This window comes from Colobus angolensis, unplaced genomic scaffold (genome assembly GCF_000951035.1).
Source record: "Colobus angolensis palliatus isolate OR3802 unplaced genomic scaffold, Cang.pa_1.0 Scaffold190, whole genome shotgun sequence".
NCBI lineage: Eukaryota > Metazoa > Chordata > Mammalia > Primates > Cercopithecidae > Colobus > Colobus angolensis.
This window is the reverse complement of record NW_012115044.1, coordinates 7,868,545-7,886,727: the sequence shown is the minus strand read 5'-3', so window position 1 is coordinate 7,886,727 and position 18,183 is coordinate 7,868,545. Positions and strand designations below refer to the sequence as shown.

Sequence of the window (18,183 nt, the reverse complement as noted above, 5' to 3'; positions counted from 1 at the left end):
ATGCACCCTCTGCCCTCTGTCTACCTGTCAGCCTCATATCCAGCCACACTAGCATATTCTCAATTCCATGAGCCACATGTGCTTTCCGTGCTTCCCAGAGCTTTGCACATGCTGTTCCTTCTGCCCCTACAACTAAGCCAACGCCCTTCTCCTAATCATCCTTCAAGTCTCAAATGACGTTTCCTCATAGAGGCCTTCCCAGACTCCCCATTAGGTAGCGTACAATCTTCCCTTTTCACATGTTCCATGGCTCTTTCTCCCTTCTTGTACTTTCTCCATGTCTAAGACCAGACTTCATCTTGTTCACCAATTAATTTCCAGCATCTAGCATAGCCAGACAAGTATTTCCATAAAACTTTCCATATGTCTCCTAAACACGTGTTGTTCCAACATGGCTCATCTGGCCAGCTTCCCCCCGCTTCACGTCCTCCACTCTTGCTTCCACGGTAGAACTGGACAGGCTACTAGGCACTCTCTTCTTAAATTTAAAACAGTTTTAAGCGGGAGGTGAGTGGATCAAATTCACGATGTTAAAAGAGTGTGCTGACTGCAGAGTGGAGAAAAAAGCTGGATGCGAAGAGTCCAGTTAGATTACTTCAGTATACCACTACTCCAGTTCTAGAACAACTTGGGATTCTACACATCTAACTGCGGTGTTCTGGTACCACATTTCATGGCACTTTCCACGCCTTCACTGACCACATAGCGGCAAACTATTGCGAAACCTCCGGACCCAGCTGCCCTCCACGAGACGCGTTCGGTGATGCGCACTCCTCCCCACTGCGAGACCCCGAGACCCCAAATTCCCTCGGACTCTACCAGTTGGGTCTAGGGCCACACTCGGCGCACCCAAGCCCGCTCCACCAGAGGTCCCACACGGGCCGCTCCGGGGTCAATAGTTCTTTGGAGAACCAAGAGGACCAAGGCAAGAGGGCAATTCAATAGGGGAGGATAGTTAAGAGGGAGCGAAAGGAAGAAGAAGTCATGAAATGCAATGCTCGGCCAGGGAACTCCGAACAAGGAACAGGGAACAAGGTTTACCAAATCGAATCCTGGAACACTCCCACTACAGCCGCCCTCAGTTCTTCAACTACCGGCTTAAATGAGCCACGCCCCTTGCGCGACAAAGGAAACGCACTATTCCTGCGACCAGCTAGGGAAACACCCCGCTACCAGACCAGCCAATCAGCTCAGTGAAGCCTTCGATTCTGACAGTCACGCTCCGAGCGGCCAATGAAATTGAAAGCGCTGCCCTCCATGCTCAACTCTGATTGGCTTACAATCCCGGAACAGGTGTTAATCCAGGGAAGGCAGTGGCAAGATGGCGTCCCTGGATCGGGTGAAGGTACTGGTGTTGGGAGACTCAGGTGAGCGTCTTACCCCACCTCTGGGGCTCCAGACACTTTTGAGTTACCCAGTAACCCTCCCCTTACCTTCCTTCCCTCAACTTCCTGGCTCTTCGGCCCGTGGCTGAAGTCACTCCGAAGTCCTGAAGACTACACTTCCCAGGGGACTTTGCTCCGTGTGACGACGCGGCGGCGGCGGCGTCGCGCGGGTGGGGGTCGCGGAGCCCGGGTCTTTTTCTTTCGCGGCTTTCCACATCGGTTTCCCAGACGACTCCAGCCTAGAGTGTATTGTCAATTCGTTTATTTTAAAAAAACAAAAACAAAACAAAACAAAAAAAACAGACGTTGAGTATTGTATGGAGTTCTATGTTAAGGGTACAGAAGTTAATAGGACTGTGCCTTCAGGAGATTTTGTTCATGAAGGAAGTCAAACGTGCACTGGCAAACGTGAACTGGCAAACGCTTCTCATACATTAACTCATTTAATTCTGAGATTAGTCTTATTATCACATTTTACAGATGAGAGTAGTGAGGCAGAGAGATGTGAATGGCAGAATCCTTTTGAACGCAGAGTCCACAAACTTAAACGCTAAGTTATAAATATGCAGTGACATATTGGGTGGTGGTTCTGTTTTATTCTTAACTGAGCTTCTTGATTTCCTGGTTCTCGTTTGATCTTCGTTGAAAACCTATTATATCCTAGACTGTACGATAGAGAAATTAAAGTGAGTTTTATTCTGAAGAAGCTAGGATTTAACGCTGAGTCCAATTTAATCCTAGTGTTAAATTTTTTTTTTTTTTTAATCTCAATGGATGCAAAAAAAAAAAATTCTTTTGACCCCTGGGACATTTGAGAACTACAGCTGACGTCTGGATTTCCAGCTCCCACCTCACTGCCCTTATCTTTTCTTCCATAATCCCCAGTTCATCTCTCTTTAGGAACTTCAATAAATGCTGAACTTGGATTTTATGGATGTGCTCTTCTGGAGTTGGCCTAAGAGCATGTGTTGTGAGCAGAGACATTGTGCTAGATGCTTGGAGGTGGAGAGGCTTGAAAACTAGCTTAACAGAAACTAAATAAAATTGTGGCCGGCAAAGATAGGTTAAGACTGTTTTCACATTGCCCTGAGTATTATTTGCATTATGAAATATTTTACAGAGAGCATTATTTAATATTCCCCTAAGAAAGTTGCCTTTTGAAACTCAAATGAACATAATCACAATTTATGTCGACTTCATTTCTATCAGGTAGCTTGAAGTGGTGCCAAAGTTAATTTAACAAAATCACTCAGTTTTACAGATAAAGAAAGTAATGGTGGCCTAAAGGGACTTCGCAAGAGTATCTCTGAGTAGAATTTAGAATCCAGAACTAACAGACTTCTTCACGATATGTTAAGTGGGTGTTTTCTGTCCTCTGTAATTCCATCTTCTGTTGTATGTAACAATCCCTTCATATTACAAACTGCTGCAACTAGTCAATTTATTTTCTTTCCGGCAGGCACTGTATTAGGTTCTGGGGTTATAACTGTGGAATTAATGCATCATATAACAGGGTAGAATTAGCTGCTACGTTAAATGTGGAAAAGTAATCAGGCAATTGATAAGCTTACCTACCCCACCCCCACCCCCGCTTATGGTTTACTTGTGAAGCAGAAGACACAGCTGTGATGGCCAGGAAAGTGATTGATGTTGTCACACATTCACTAATGTTAACCTTTATGTGCAAAGTTAGCTATTGCCTGTTTATCTTTTTAAAAGGTAATTTTGTCAGTCTCCTTTTAACTGTCATTTGAAAGTACACAGTCTGACAGGTTAGAATACACTTTTTACACTTCCTCTGCCTTTGTTTCAAACCTGAGAGTTTATTTTTAAATAAAGACCATTTCCCTCATAAAATTTTGAGGGTTTCACAAATATATAAAGAAATGACTTAGCCAGACAAGGTGGCTCTTGCCTATAATCCTAGCACTTTGGGAGTTTGAGTCGGGTAGATTGCTTGAGTTCAGTTCAAGACCAGTCTGGGCAACATGGCAAGACCTCTCGACCAAAAACAATACAGAAAGTTAGCCGGGCGTGGTGGTGCACGCCTGTAGTCCTAGCTACTCAGGAGGCTGAGGTGAGAAAATCACTTGAGCCGGGGAATTTGAGGCTGCAGTGAGCTAGGACTGTGCCACTACACTCTAGTCTGGGTGATAGAGTGAGACCCTATCTCAAAGATAAAAATAAAAAGAAGAAAGAAATGAGTTGATATTTGGAGATTTGTTTTCTATCCTATTGAGATATTTGGTAATTTGGTAAGGAACCCTGAAAGTCTCACTACCATATGGTTTTCTCTTTCTTTCAGAGATTAGGGACTAGTTTAACATGTTACCAAACAGCTGTATTTGGAGCTGATATTTATTTATATTGGGCCTTTTTTCCCCCAAAAAAGATGAAAGCATAGAATCAGAATCTCCCAAAATTCTTAAAGAAATGAAATTAGCCATTATTCCCTAGCACTTCAACTGTTCTTACTGTTTAGGGTTTCATCCCATGTTAGCTAATACTTAATCACCCAAAGCAGTTAATTCATGGAGAGCTATACGATTTTACTGCCTAGAAATGTTTACCCTAACACAATTAAGCTAAACTAGGCCTCAAGTGTTGCATCAAGCAATTAAGTGGCTAGATACATTCCTTGAACATAAACAAACCTATTTACAAACACAGAATCAACAATATATCCTAAAAGTTACAGATATCAGATACAATGCAGTAAACTCAATGACAAATATAATTTTGAGTATTTAAAAATCTTGAATGTTTCTATGTAAAAAAAATTAAAAGAATAAAGAGAAGCCTGGTAAAATGTTTGATTCAATTACACATACATAAAATGATTAATATATTTAATAGATAAAGAGCTCATATAAATTAATAACACTAAAACCCGGTAGATAAACGTACAGAACAGATCAACAGAGAATTTATGAGAGGAAAAACAACTGATTTGCCAGGATAATCATAATGATAATCTTTGATCTTTATCAGAAAGTAAAGAAATGCAGACTAAAGCAAGATGTCACTCCCCGCCCCACCGAGACGGAGTGTTATTCTGTCACCCAGGCTGGAGTGCAGTGGTGCAGTCTCAGCTCACTACAGCCTCTGCCTCCTGGGTTAAAGCAGTTATCCTGCCTCAGCCTCCCAAGTTGCTGGGCTTACAGGTGCCCATCACCACGCCCAGCTAATTTTTGTATTTTTAGTAGAGACGGGCTTCACCATGTTGGCCAGGCTGATCTTGAGCTCCTGACCTCATGATCTGCCTGCCTCGGCCTCCCAAAGTGCTGGGATTACAGGCGTGAGCCAAAGCGCCTGGCCAAGATGTCTCTTTTATCAGGTTAACAAAGATGGAAAACCAACCACATGATACTGTTGAGGTGCAACAAGACCTGCAGGCTCAAGTGTATGGCTGGTGGCAGTATAACCCCATGAAGTTACTTGTCAATACATATCTAGAACTTCAAATGTTTCCTTTTAAGTACTGAGTTTACTTCTGGGAAGGTATACTAAGGACGTAATTTTAATTTTAAACAAAGGTTTAAATAGAAATAACCGTTCGCTAGCATATCCAAAATTTCAAAACACCCTAAATATCTAATAATGGAAGAATGGTTAAGTAAATTTTTATGCCTACTCTTTGAAGTACTATGGAGATACTTTAAATGTTTATGAAGATTTTGGAATAATATGGAAACTTTTAGTCAATAAATTCTAATTAAGGTTCTGATCTAAGTACTGAAGATAAAAAAGATGCATGAGAACCCTCAAGGAACTTCAAATTAAATAGAGTTGATAAAACCTATAAACAAACACATGTGATAAAGTATTTTAAGTGCTCTGTAGGAAAATGTACAGGGTACAGTGGAGGCCCAGAGGATAGTGGATGTTATGCTTAGTTCTCCCTGTGTGGGGTCAGAAAATACTTTGTAACTAGAATGATGCTGAGTCTCCAAAGGTAAACTCACCAGGCCAATGTGGGAGGGGAGGGAAAGGAGAGGATGGGTAGGATATTCCAGACAGAACAAGCTATGGAAGCAGAGGCTTATGTTGTTTTATTGTTTTTAAGTATACTGTGTATATAATCACAATAACCACCTGCTCATAGAAAAACTTTTCATGTGGAATTAAATAATTAAATAAACCTTCATGTTGACAGTAGTCTTGAGGTGATTTTTTTTTTTTTTTTTTTTTTTTAAGAGACAGGGTCTCACTCTGTCACCCAGGCTGGAGTACATCAGTGTGATCATAGCTCACTGCAACCTCCAACTCCTGAGCTCAAAGGGATCATCTGCCTCAGCCTGCTGAGTAGCTAGGACTACAGATGCAGGCCACCATGCCTGGCTAATTTCTTTAAAATTTATTTTTTGTAGAGATGCAGTCTTGCTATGTTGCCCAGGCTGGTCACAAACTCCTGGGCTCAAGTGATCCTCCTGCCTCAGCCTCCCAAAGCACTGGGAGTACAGATGTGAGCTACCGTGCCTGGCCTTCATTTGTGCATACTTTCTAGATTGTAAATGTAACTTTTAATAATAAAAATTAACATAAACAATAGGTTCATACACAGTATGATCAAAGAGATTATCTAAATTTTTGATAAAACTAGTGATTTGTAAAAATACCAACCATGTTTGTCATAATGGAACCCCAAAAATGGTGTTAAATGAATGAGTGAGTGACTCCACATATGGATGTAGAGGAAGAGCTCCTTCCCTTTCCTCTTGATACATATCTCTGAATGCTACCCTTAGCATTAATAACTAGATTTCCCTAAGCCCAAGAAATCAAAAAGAAGATCAAATGGTGACTTAAAGGGACATGATGTAGAAGAGGGAGTAGATCTTTTTTCCAAAAGGTGAGTCTGGGCTAAGTGGTTGGCTGCTTTTTTTAAATCACCATGTGGGAGAACTGGAGTGTCTAAATTTAGAATTGTGAAATGGTGAATCCCTCTCACTGACAGTATTCAAGCTCAATCTGGAAGACCAAAGACCCTCTAACAGGATGCCATGGAGGGGACCTCGGCGTTGGTGTGAAGGAGAGAGGGATTACTTCTAAGATCAGTTGAGATTCTACAATTCTAAAATAGGCTAAATTGATTAAATCATTCAAAAGGAAAGGGATTCATTAATATGAAATTGCCCTAGACCAGTGGTTCTCAAAGTGAGACCCCTGGACCAGTATCAGTATCACTTGGAAACTTGCTAGAAATCTTGGGCCCCAAGACAGACCCTCTAAATCAGAAAGTATGGGGGTGGAGCCCAGCATTCCATGTTTTAACCCACCCTCTGGGTGATTCTGATACTAAATTTGAGAGAACCACTGCCCTCTACCATCTTCACTTTATTCAGTGAAGCTTATATTGTTGGTATGGCATTCTAACAGCTATGCTTTACTTAACATTATTCCTGTGTAGTATTAGTGTTACTCTTTCCAAAACAGATTTCGGCATTGTCTCTTACATGACTAGAGTTCTTGTATCTCTTACAGGTGTTGGGAAATCTTCATTAGTCCATCTTCTATGCCAAAATCAAGTACTGGGAAATCCATCATGGACTGTGGGCTGCTCAGTGGATGTCAGAGTATGTGTCTTTTGTATTTTAGCTTTTCAATAATTGTACTAAAGATAACTGCTTCAGGTTACATGATCAAGTTACAGTACTATGGTCAAGATTAATAGTAATAGCTAGAATTTGTTACATTCATACTATGTGCCAGGTACTATGCCAGTTGTTTTACATGTCTCTTCTTATTTCACCTTTTTAAAACTGAGATGTGTAGGTGCAGAAACTAAGGCAAAGTCAGGATTTGAACAGTTTGATGCCACAGACTTCAGTTTTAATCACTATGCCGTATATCTAGAGTTCATATAGCATCCTCTGTAAATAATTCTGCCTAAGCTTGTGCTATTAAGACTGCCAGCTTTCAGCTAGAAATATAATGCAAAGGCAAAAGCTCCTGGAGCTTCATGTCTGGGTCATTTGTTCCATCTTGTGTTTAGGAATTAGGTATAGTTTTAATTAAATTAAATATCTTCCCAGATATCATTGGTCTTTGCTAATGCCAGCTAGTTCTGACAAGTCTCTCATCTGCTGGCACACCTCTCTCCTTTATGTTAAGAAACATATAGGGAAGGCAACGTAGTTGGCTAGATTGATAGTTATTTTCCTTCTGTTCTTTGAAACTATTGTTCCCTAGCTCTGATTTACATTGCTGCTGATTAGAAATCTTCTATCAGACTAATTATTATTCCTTTTTAAGGTGATTTCTTCGTTGGTTGCTTTTAAAATATTTTTTGTGTTTTTTTAATCTTTGATATTTTGTTGTTTTGCTAACCTGTATCTAGGTGTAGGTTCGTTTGTATTCATCCTATTCAGATGTAGTCATGGTTCTCATGTCTTTATTTTTCAGAATTTTAAGTCATTATGTGTCTTTCCTCATTTCTTCTATGCCTTCCTCTTGGCTTTCCATGAGATTTTTGTTCTTCATAACTGTTAATATTTCTCCTTGCTGCCTTCTGGATGGTGTACTCATATCTGCCTTCCGGTTAACTAAGAATCTCTTCAATTATATCTAATCTGCTTTTTAATATATCTACACTGTTTTTCATCCCAAGTACCTATACTTTTTAATTTCCAGATGTTCCTTTTAGTTCTTTTTAAAATGTAAAAATTTTCCAAATTGTCCTGATCCTTCATTATGGTGTCTGGTTTTTATTTTAATCATTTCTAACATAGTTATTTTTTTCTGGAGGAGAGGTAGCTATGCTTCTTGCTATATATGCTACTCTGCTTCATGGAAATGTATCTCCTTGTATGGCTTGTAATTCTTTAAGATGATCACATCTTCAACAGGATTTTTTTCCTCTCCCTTTGGAAGTGCTGTATGCTATATTGTGAAAGTAGCCCTATACAGTGCCTTTAAATTTCTGTCATTGCCAAGACCCTAAGGATTTCAATTTCTCAGCTCAGATAATGTAAATCTAGGTAATGTAAATTCCCCCAGCATCTGATTGCAGCACAGACCTGTAGTTTCCATTTCTTGTGGACCATTTATCTTATCTCTACCTTCTGTCTGAGGCCCCTGACTGAAAGTTTTTGCCTTTTCCCTGAGCCTGTGGACAATGTTTTTCCACCTCTCTTTTCACTGACTGGGCAGCTCATCAAAGGTCCAGATTTCAAAAAGGCAACTACAGTCTAGTCTTCATCACTCATCCACATATACTTTTGCCTTGAATGCTGGAAAACAGGTCTGCTATTCCTGGATGGGCATTAAGACTCCAGGCACCAGCCCTGAAGCTATATCTGAATCTATGTCAGTTCCCACTTCTCACTCGGATTTTAAGTTTTTTTTTCATTTCTAGCATTTGGGGATATTCCTTTCCTTCTCCTAACTTTCTCTTGAGCTAGTCTTCTCTGTCTCTCCTCTCTCTAGTCTTTCTGTCTCAAAATATTTTTATAGCATTTCTCTAAGTTTGAAGCAGGAGCTGACCTATTTTGTGTCATTTTGGCCAACCATATTCCTAAATTCAGTGGCAACTTTATTTAGGTTTGGGAGACCCAATAGCAAGTTCTGGACAAATTTTCCCTTTGGATTTTTCTAGCTCCCATTCTGTGAAAGAGCATGACATATTGAAAAGAAACTTAGATTTAAACCCTCACCTCCTGAGTCAATTGCCCTTCACTTCTGTAAGAGTGACTTTAGACTAATCTGTTTACCTCTTTGAGGCATAGTTATATCATCTGGAAAATAGAGGTCAGTAATATGTGCTTTATTGAGTCTACAGGTTTGTAGGAAGGATCAAAGAAGCTTAATAAGAGGGAAGTTACGGTCTAGTGCTTTACAATGTGAAGTCGTAATTGAACTTTAGTCCAATTTTCTGCCCCTTCCCTGCCTTCTGCCCTACTCCTTTTTCCTATCCCCACCCAGCACGCATTCTATTCATGTTGTTCACCTTTTGTCTTGGTTTTTTTTCCCCCTTGTCTTATTGAATTAGCTAAAACTCCAGTACCATGTTGAATAGAAGTGGCACCAGCAAGCATCTTTGTTTCATTTCCATCTTATGGGAAATTTTCAGTATAACACTATTTAGTAAAGTATTTGCTGAAAGGTTTTTTATAGGTATATTTGATTAAAGAAATGTCCTTCCTATTCCTATTACAATGAGAGTTTGTATCATGAATGGGTATTGAATTTACCTGTCGCCTCTTCATGATAATCATGATTTTCCTGATTTATTCCATTACTGTGGTAAATTATGTTGATTAATTTTTTTAAATGTTAAAGCAACCTTGCAATCCTGTAATAATTCTAACTTTGTCTTGTTGTGCTGCTCTTTTCATATATCACTAGATTTAGTTTGCTAATATTTTTCTTAGACATTTGCATCTAAATTCATTAGAAAGATTGGCCCATCATTTTCTTTTCTTGTAATCTCCTTGTGGGTTTTCTATCAGGCTTATGCTGGCCTCATAAAATAAGTTGGGAAGTATTAATCTCTGTATCTGTTCTCTGAAAGATTTTGTTTAATGTTGGTATTGTTTTTTTCTTAGATATTTGAAAGAATTCACAGGTGAAACCATCTGGACCTAAGTTTTTCTTTGTGGGAAGTTTTTAAGTAACATTAAAGAAAATAATAAAATAACTATATTCCTTCTTGTGTCGATTTTGGTAGTTTATGTTTTTGAAAGAATTTTATGTAAATTGACACAAAAAATTTGTTTCCGTCTTACTGTTTTTCAATAAGATAATTGAACAATATTCCCTTTTTCATTTCTGGTAGAATAATTTGTGGCTTTTCTCTTGCTTTCTTGATCAGTCTTACCAAAGGTCTATCAAAGACCAGTTTCTGCCTTGTTGATTTTCTCTATCGTATGTTTGTTTTGTGCTTTGTTGGTTTCTGCTCTTATCTTTATGAACATACTTTCTTTGGGTTTGATTTACTGTCTTCTTTCTAACTTGTTGAAATGAGTAATTGCTTAATTTTTTCAGACTTTTTTTTAGAGCTCTCAGGCTCTAAAATTTCTATCTAAGCACAGCGTTAACTGCATTCCTAAAATTTTGCTCATTATTATTCAGTTCAAACTATTGTCTAGTTTTCATTGTGATTTTTTCTTTGATTCATGGGTTATTTAGAATATGCTCCTTAATTTCCAAACATTTGACAGTGTTTATTATCTTTTAATAATTGATTTCAGTTACCTTTCATTGTGCTTAGAGAACATAAGCTGTATGCTTTCATCCTTTGAAGTTTGTTGAGATTTGCTCCATGTCCAGTTTTATGGTCAATTTTGATAAAAATTTCATATTCTCTTGAAAACAAAGTATATTATGTAATCGTTGGGTGCAGTGTTCTAAATATGTGTTAATCATTTTTTAAATCTTCTCCATCTCTTTTGGGTGGGGGTTTTTTTGTCTGTTTTTTCCATCAATTGCTAAGGAATGAGTAATATAATCTCCACCTATAAGTGTGAATTTGTCTATTCCTCATTTTAATTCTGTCCATTTTTCATTTATATACTTTGAGATTATATTACTAGATGAGTACTAATTTACGATTGTTTAAACTTCCTAAAGGATTTAACATTTTATTATTTTAATATGCCCCTCCCTATATCTAGTAATACATTGTACCTTGAAGACTATTTTGTCTGATATTAAAATAGTTAAAGCCAACTTATTTTTAGTTAGTGTTTGTGTGGTTTACCTTATTTACATATTTCAACTTTCATACTTTCTGTGTCCTAATATTTATGGGATATCTCTTATAAGTAAGATCCAGCTAAATTTTGTTTTGATGACCAGTCTGACAGTCTTAGTATTTTTATTTGGTTCTTGGGCCTTGCCCTCAGATATTCTGACTCAGAGTTATGATTGGTGCCCAAGCATCTGCATTTTAAGAAGCATCTTGATGATTCTGTTGTAGGTGAATAATGCCTTGAGAAATACTGGGTAAGGTGTGGAATCAGATCACCAAGTGGATATAGAAGTGTTTAATGACAGGACTTATAGAGCAGAGGGACAAGACTAAGAATGAGATGCTAATAGGAAGCTAGTACATATTAACGATAAGACAAGGAGGGAGGGGAGTATAGCTGATGGTCCAGAGCATCTAAAGAAGACAGATTTTTAATATAAGAGTAGAGGAATAACACACTAGAAGTAGCTTTGGAGAGTAAGCAAGGCATTTCCTATTTTCTGAACTCCAAGGTAATTAGAATATTGAAAAGTGAACAGCATCTATCTGAAAGGACATAAGAAGTTGTGTTTTCAAGGCAGAAGCAGAGATTTCTTAATAGAATGAGACTGAGGGTAGGATATAATGGAATTTTGTAACCGTGAAGTAAGATTCCAGGAGAAGAGTGGAAATATTCAGAGAAGAAAACAGGAGTTTAATGATGGGTAGAGGAAGCAAAAGCAGTCTGGGAATAAGAATATGAGAGACCAATTAAGGACCCAATATGTATAGTAACAGAGGATAACTAGGATATAAATATCTTGAGTATAGCTGGTGGCAAAGTTTCCAAAAGAAACTTTATCTCAGCAGTCCCCTGTATGTGAGAGTGGAGACTTGATTTTGTCTGCAAGGAATACTTTTGTGCAAAGTCCCAGAGAGCAGGCCAACATGAGATTACTAGTTAGTTCTCAAGATGCTGACCAAGTTTTAGAAGTAACAGCAGTAATTCCCTTTAGAAACTTCTGCTTTGGGGCCAGGTGCGGTGGGTCACACCTGTAATCCCAGCACGTTGGGAGGCCAAAGGTCATTGGATCACTTGAGGTCAGGAGTTCGAGACCAGCCTGGTCAACATGGTGAAATCTCGTCTCTACTAAAAATCCAAAAATTAGCTGGGCATGGTGGCACACACCTGTAATCCTAGCTACTCGGGAGGCTGAGGCAGAAGAATCGCTTGAATCCAGGAGGCGGAGGTTGCAGTGAGCCAAGATCAGGCCACTGCACTCCAGCCTGGGCAACAGAGCAAGACTCTGTCTCAAAAACAAAACAAAAAGTCAGATGTCATATAATTATGTGACTGGGTTTACTGGAATGAGTGTGGCACTAATTGATTCCTTTAAAGACAGTCTTACCTGAATTATATTATTGTGGAAGAATGGGACACGGGCTGAAAATGACTTGCTTTACTGTTCATTGTATCTTAAGCCAGTTGACGTCTGTCTTTTTTTTTTTTTTTTTTTGAGATGGAGTTTTGTTCTTGTTGCCCAGGCTGGAGTGCAGTGGTGCGATCTCAGCTCAGTACAACCTCCACCTCCCAGGTTCAAGCGATTCTCCTGCCTCAGCCTCCCAAGTAACTGGGATTACAGGCATGCGCCACCACGCCTGGCTAACTTTTTTTGTATTTTGAGTAGAGACAGTGTTTTACAATGTTAGCCAGGCCGATCTCAAACTTCTGACCTCAGGTGATGCACCCGCCTCGGCCTCCCAGCGTGCTGGGATTATAGGAGTGAGCCACCATGCCTGGCCACGTCTTCCATTTTTTAGAAGAATGCATTGCTTGAGTGACAACATAAGTAAAAGGCATTTTTAAATGATAACCTTAAGGAAAGTTGTCATAGACATGTAAATCACTTTGACTGTTGTTATAATAAAGTGAACAGTTCTTTTCTATAGAAAGAATAACTGAAGCTTATAAAGGCTTTACCTAAATAACTTGGGAGAACACTGTTACCTGTAGCAGCTTTTATATTGCAGTTATAGTGTTTGTTTTAGTGAAACCTGTGAGAAGAGATCTCCAGAATTAGTGTAGATTCATGAATACACACTTTTCAAAACTCTTAGAAACAGTTGCCTCTTTTACTTCAAATCTATTAAGAGCCAACTAAAAATAGAGATGATAGCGGTGATGACGTAATTGTTTAATCTTAAGTACCAGGTGAAGCTAATGAGTTTAATGTATGTGCTCAGTAATTATGAAAATTTTGGATTTAGTATTTAGTGCAGAGGTGTTCACAACTGAACTGAAGAGAAAAGGAGGAAAAGTTTTATTTTGTGGTATTCTTCATTCATTCCTGTCTTTAACTTTGCTGCCCCAAGTCTAATGGGAGTAATATAAATGCATGGATACTCTTAATTATGAAAACAAGACTTAATGAATTTAATCTTTTCACAAATTATAAATAAGCAAATTGATTTGTCATTTCTAGTTCACTTTAATGGTAATTTAACTCTCTACACATTTCATACAATTGGTATTTATTGAATTCCTCTTTGGACAGCATATCAATATACAGGCACTGGGGAGAAGTTAAAGGAATAGTCTCTATCTTCACTAAGCATATGAGGTGGGACACTTTTTATTGCTTACTTTGGCTAGGCATCCATTTTCCTACTAATTCATTTAATTCTCACAACCCTCTGAGGCAGATACTATTAGTGCCCCTATTCATTTGACATAGAAGCAGTTGAAGCACAGAGGCACTACATGACTTGCCCTGGATCATATAGTTAGTAAGTTATGGAATTGGGATTCAAACCCAGGCAACCTGCTTCAAGAACCTGTGTTCCTGATCACTACTCTGTACTGCCTCTTGTTCCAGAACAGTATTAAGAAAAAAAAAATTCTCATACTGTTCAATATAGTAGCCAGTAGCCTCATGTGGCAATTTAAATTGACTAAAATTAAAAATTTAGCTCCTCAGTTAAACAAGCCACATTTCAATTGCTAAGTTGTCACATGTTGCTAATGGTTACTGTATTGGACATTTCATTCACTCTTTTTTTATTATTTTTATTTATTTATTTATTTGAAACAGGGTCTCGTTCTGTTGCCCAGGCTAGGGTGCAGTGGCACCATCTCAGTTCACTACAACTTCTGCCTCACAGGCTCAAGAGATTCTCGTGCCTCAGCCTCCCGAGTAGCTGAGATTATAGGCACGTGCCACCATGCCCAGCTAATTTTTGTATTTTTAGTAAAGGCAGGGTTTCACCATGTTGACCAGGCTGGTCTCAAACTCTTGGCCTCAAGTGATCTGCCTGCCTCAGCCTCCCAATGTGCTGGGATTATAGGCGTGAGCCACCACACGCAGCCTGTATTGGACATTTCTATGGCTGTAGAAAATTCCGTGGGGACAGCACTGATATAGAAAATAAGTGTTATAATAGTTCAAGAAAGTAAGTGTAAAATTATCCTAGACACTGAATGGGTGGCTTGAGTAAGTGGCTAGATGGACTGTCCCCAAGAAGAGGGCCATATTATAGGTGAAAAAGAAGGAAACAATAGTAAATTCAGTTCCAAACATGGTGAAAGGAGGTGTCTGTGAGCTAGCCAACTGGAGCTGTCCTGGAAATGAAATGCTGAAGCTCAAAAGACAATTCTGAGTTGGAATCATATTTATAGAAATAATCCTGAACCACTAGAACTGATGCAATTTCTGAAAGAGAAAATTTAGAAAAAGGTGGGGAGAACTTGGGGTGTATTTAGAGAGTTGATGGGAAAAGAGGGGTCAGAGAAAGACTGATCAAAGAAATAAGAGGATAGCCAAAATGAACTATAAGAGCAAAGAGAGAGGAGAATTTCATAGAGGGATTGATTTTTAGTTTGAAACAGTAGCAATATGAGGACTGAGAGAGGAAAAAAAATACTGGTGATGATAAAGTCTCTGCTGACCTTTGAAAGTGCAATGGAATATTTGTGGCAGAAACCAAATGATATGACTGGCAGAGAGGAAACAGAGACAGGTTTAAATCAATTTTTCACAAAGTTTAGACATTAAATAAAGGAGCAAATGATTACAGAATGGAAAGGAAAGTGAAGGGCTTTTTTAAAAATAGAAAACATTAAGCCTGACTGAAGGCAAAAGAGCAGTAACCAGAAGGGAAGAGACAGTTAGCAGTAACCTTGACACTATTCTTTGTTCATTTGTTCCTTCAGTACATATGTTGCATACCTCCTTGGTATCAGACACTGTGCAAGGAACTGGAAGTATAGCAGTGAATGACAGAAATTAATTTCTGCTCCTGTGGTATATTCTCCTATTATCTCTTTTTCACCCTTCTCTCTGTTACCAACTCCCTCCTAAGACCTCCTACCTCCCTTCCTCTCTTTAATAATGATTCTGCAGGTACAAATACTAAACCAAACTTATTAGTATCTACAATATCCACTGTTCTTTCTTAATGTGTGTCATTTTCTTTCTAAATGTGTTTCTGCGTTTTAAAAGTTACAATGAATGAACTCTTCAAATGAAACAAAACTTTATGTACATAGGTCTTGATTTTGTTTTCAAGAAAAAGTCAAAAGCTGAATAAATGAGAAGGTCCAAAGTGGCAGCATTGTTGAGGAGTATTCCGTTTTCCATCTGGTGATCAGCTGTACTGTTGCTTCCTGTTAAGAAAATCCTTTATTGTATAGCTGTAAGGTCTGCAATGACTCTAAGTATCAGATCCTCGATGACCTGCTTTAAATATAAAACACACTTCTTATGATTTGGTGTTACCTCCCATCATGTTGGACTCTCAGTATAGCACCAAAGTACTACTTACTGTGTCGAGAGCAATACTTGTTATAATGTCAGGCTTTCCCTCGGAGATTACTCACACATATGAAAGATGTAATGTCATAACTACAAGCTGTAAGCTACTGATTTAAAGTCGTTGGGATTCATTCCATGTGAATTGGGTTAAACTTAATTAAGTTGGAAAGGAAGGAGGACACCTTATCTTCTGATTTCAAAAGGAAACAGGAAAGGATTTGACTAGGAAAGGTAATTTATGGTAGAGAAGAGTATAGATGAGTGAGTCAGTCTGGCTTGGGAGTATGCATAGCCTGAAAGGTGCTGGCTAACAGGTTTGGTACAATGCAAGGCTAAGAGGGTATGCTGCCTAGAAATTTATATTGGATGGTGGCTATTCTGTCTTTTAGAGGATGCAACATTAAATACTTGAAATAATTTAGAGAAAAAAATGGTGTGCTGCAGTGGTTGCCAAACTTAATCATGTATCAGAATCACCTAGGGAACTTAAAAAAAATATACAGACTTTTGAGCCCCATCCCAGAAGTTTCAAGGACAGTCCAGGAATCTGTATTTTTAAACAAACTTCCTATTGGTTTTGATTTAGTTTGCTCTCGGAACTGTACTGGAGAAACACTGGAATTTGGTAAATAATAAACTGAATATAATAAAAACCTGGAGGATGAGTTATCCAAAATGTATTCATGTATTTAACAAACCTGTCTAAGCATCTAATATATGCTAGATATTATGCTATTTTCTAGGGCTAAAGGATGAATAATACATGGTCCTTGCCCTTACACTCAGTCCAGAAGAAGAGATATCAGTAGATAAATAAGACAGTGTGCTTAGTGAAATGATAGAGGTGTGTAGGATGCTATAGAAGCAAATAGGAGGAGTGCAAAACCTGCTCTGGTTGATTTGGGCCCAGAAGGAAGGTAGGATTGGAAAGACTTAACTGAAGTGGCTGAGCTTTTTCATGACAGATAACTTACTCCTTATAAGACCTCATACTGCTTTTTCTCATTGTTTTGCTTAGAAATCTTGCTAAAACATGTGTTTTTTCTGCTTGGTTTAACTTTTTTATTGCTGACTTGGCATGATCACATATTATAAGTTATTTTTGCCATATAACAAAATAATGATGCCTTCTATTGTAGTATACAAAATTAATTTCCATTATCCCAAATGGTCCTCAGCTGCTGTGACTGTTGTTTTCATTTTTCTGTCATACTGTTTTTGATGTCAATCTGATAATTGTCTTCTTAATGTTAATGTGGCTGTTTATAAAGTAGCATATTTATTTAAATTTTTCCTTGGCCAAAAGGATTTGGACGAAAAACATGTAAGTAAAAGTGTAAAGCATTAAGTTGAATGTAGTGTGTGAGTTTTAGTGCATTTTATGACATCTGTTTTAACTACTGATTTTGTTTTTTTAATTATGATGTCAAAGCCAGTAGATACTTTAGAAATCATATAATACAACTCTTTCATTTTAGGCAAAGGAACTGAGGCACCAAGATACCAGGGATAATCAGTGGCAATCAAGGAGTAGAATCTAGGCCTCCTGATACCAGAATAGTCCCATTCTGTAAAAGCAGCAGTTCTTAATGAGGGGGTTACAGCAGAATCATTTGGAGAATTGTTCAAAATACACATGCCTAGTATTTAATCCCAAAGGTCCTGATTCAGTAAGACTGGCATGTACATTTCTTAAAAAAAAAAAAAAATTAATTCTTGGAAGATGCCGATGTGTACTCAGGAACCAGCATACTTTAATCTGCTTGCCGCATATCATAGTTTGTTTCTGAATAGTTATACAGTACAGGCAATAAATGCCTGTAGAGCCTAGACATAAGGAAAAGAGAGTCTTTGGAGATAACTGTGAGTGAGAAAGTCATTGGAGGATTTTGAGCAAAAGGGCATATGATATAACTTGCATTTTAAAAGGATCACTCTAGCTACTGTATGGAAAACAAACAGGGAGGTTGGGGGATGCCTCTAGTAGGGAGATCAGTTAGAGACCATTACATCAATTCAGGCAAGGAGATACAGACTTTGACCTGGGTGGTAATAGTGGAGATAGGGAGAAATGAACAGATTTTTGCTGTATTTTTTTAAAGTCAAAGCAGCAGAACTTGTTGATAAATGCAATAATGCAATATGAAAGGAGTCAAGGATTAGTCTTAAGTTTTTGGCCCAAGTAACTGGAAGAATAAAACTGCCTTTTAGATGAAATTGCCACAAGAACAAGTATTGATAGAAAAGAGACTGAAGAACTAAACCTTGAGACACATTAGCAATTAGAAATCAGAGAGATAAGAAGAACCCAAATGGA

The 18,183-nt window shown here is 38.3% G+C and overlaps 2 protein-coding genes across 4 annotated transcripts in view; one reads left to right on the top strand and one right to left on the bottom strand.

Annotated features, from left to right (window-relative positions):
• The window catches only part of GTF2E1 (general transcription factor IIE, polypeptide 1, alpha 56kDa), a 37,819-nt gene extending 36,627 nt beyond the window's left edge, over nt 1–1,192 (bottom strand). The window contains exon 1 of one of the 2 annotated variants that reach the window (XM_011940655.1): nt 1,042–1,192. The gene's annotated coding sequence lies outside the window, so the exon portion shown is untranslated. The remainder of the gene's footprint in view (nt 1–1,041) is intronic. The other variant, XM_011940654.1, reaches the window with a different exon arrangement.
• A 99-nt stretch (nt 1,193–1,291) lies between these two features.
• The window catches only part of RABL3 (RAB, member of RAS oncogene family-like 3), a 41,167-nt gene continuing 24,275 nt past the window's right edge, over nt 1,292–18,183 (top strand). For both annotated transcript variants that reach the window (XM_011940653.1, XM_011940652.1), the window contains exons 1-2: nt 1,292–1,367; nt 6,870–6,961. In XM_011940653.1, coding sequence (XP_011796043.1) covers nt 1,322–1,367; nt 6,870–6,961 — 138 coding nt within the window. In that variant the 5' untranslated portion in view covers nt 1,292–1,321. The remainder of the gene's footprint in view (nt 1,368–6,869; nt 6,962–18,183) is intronic.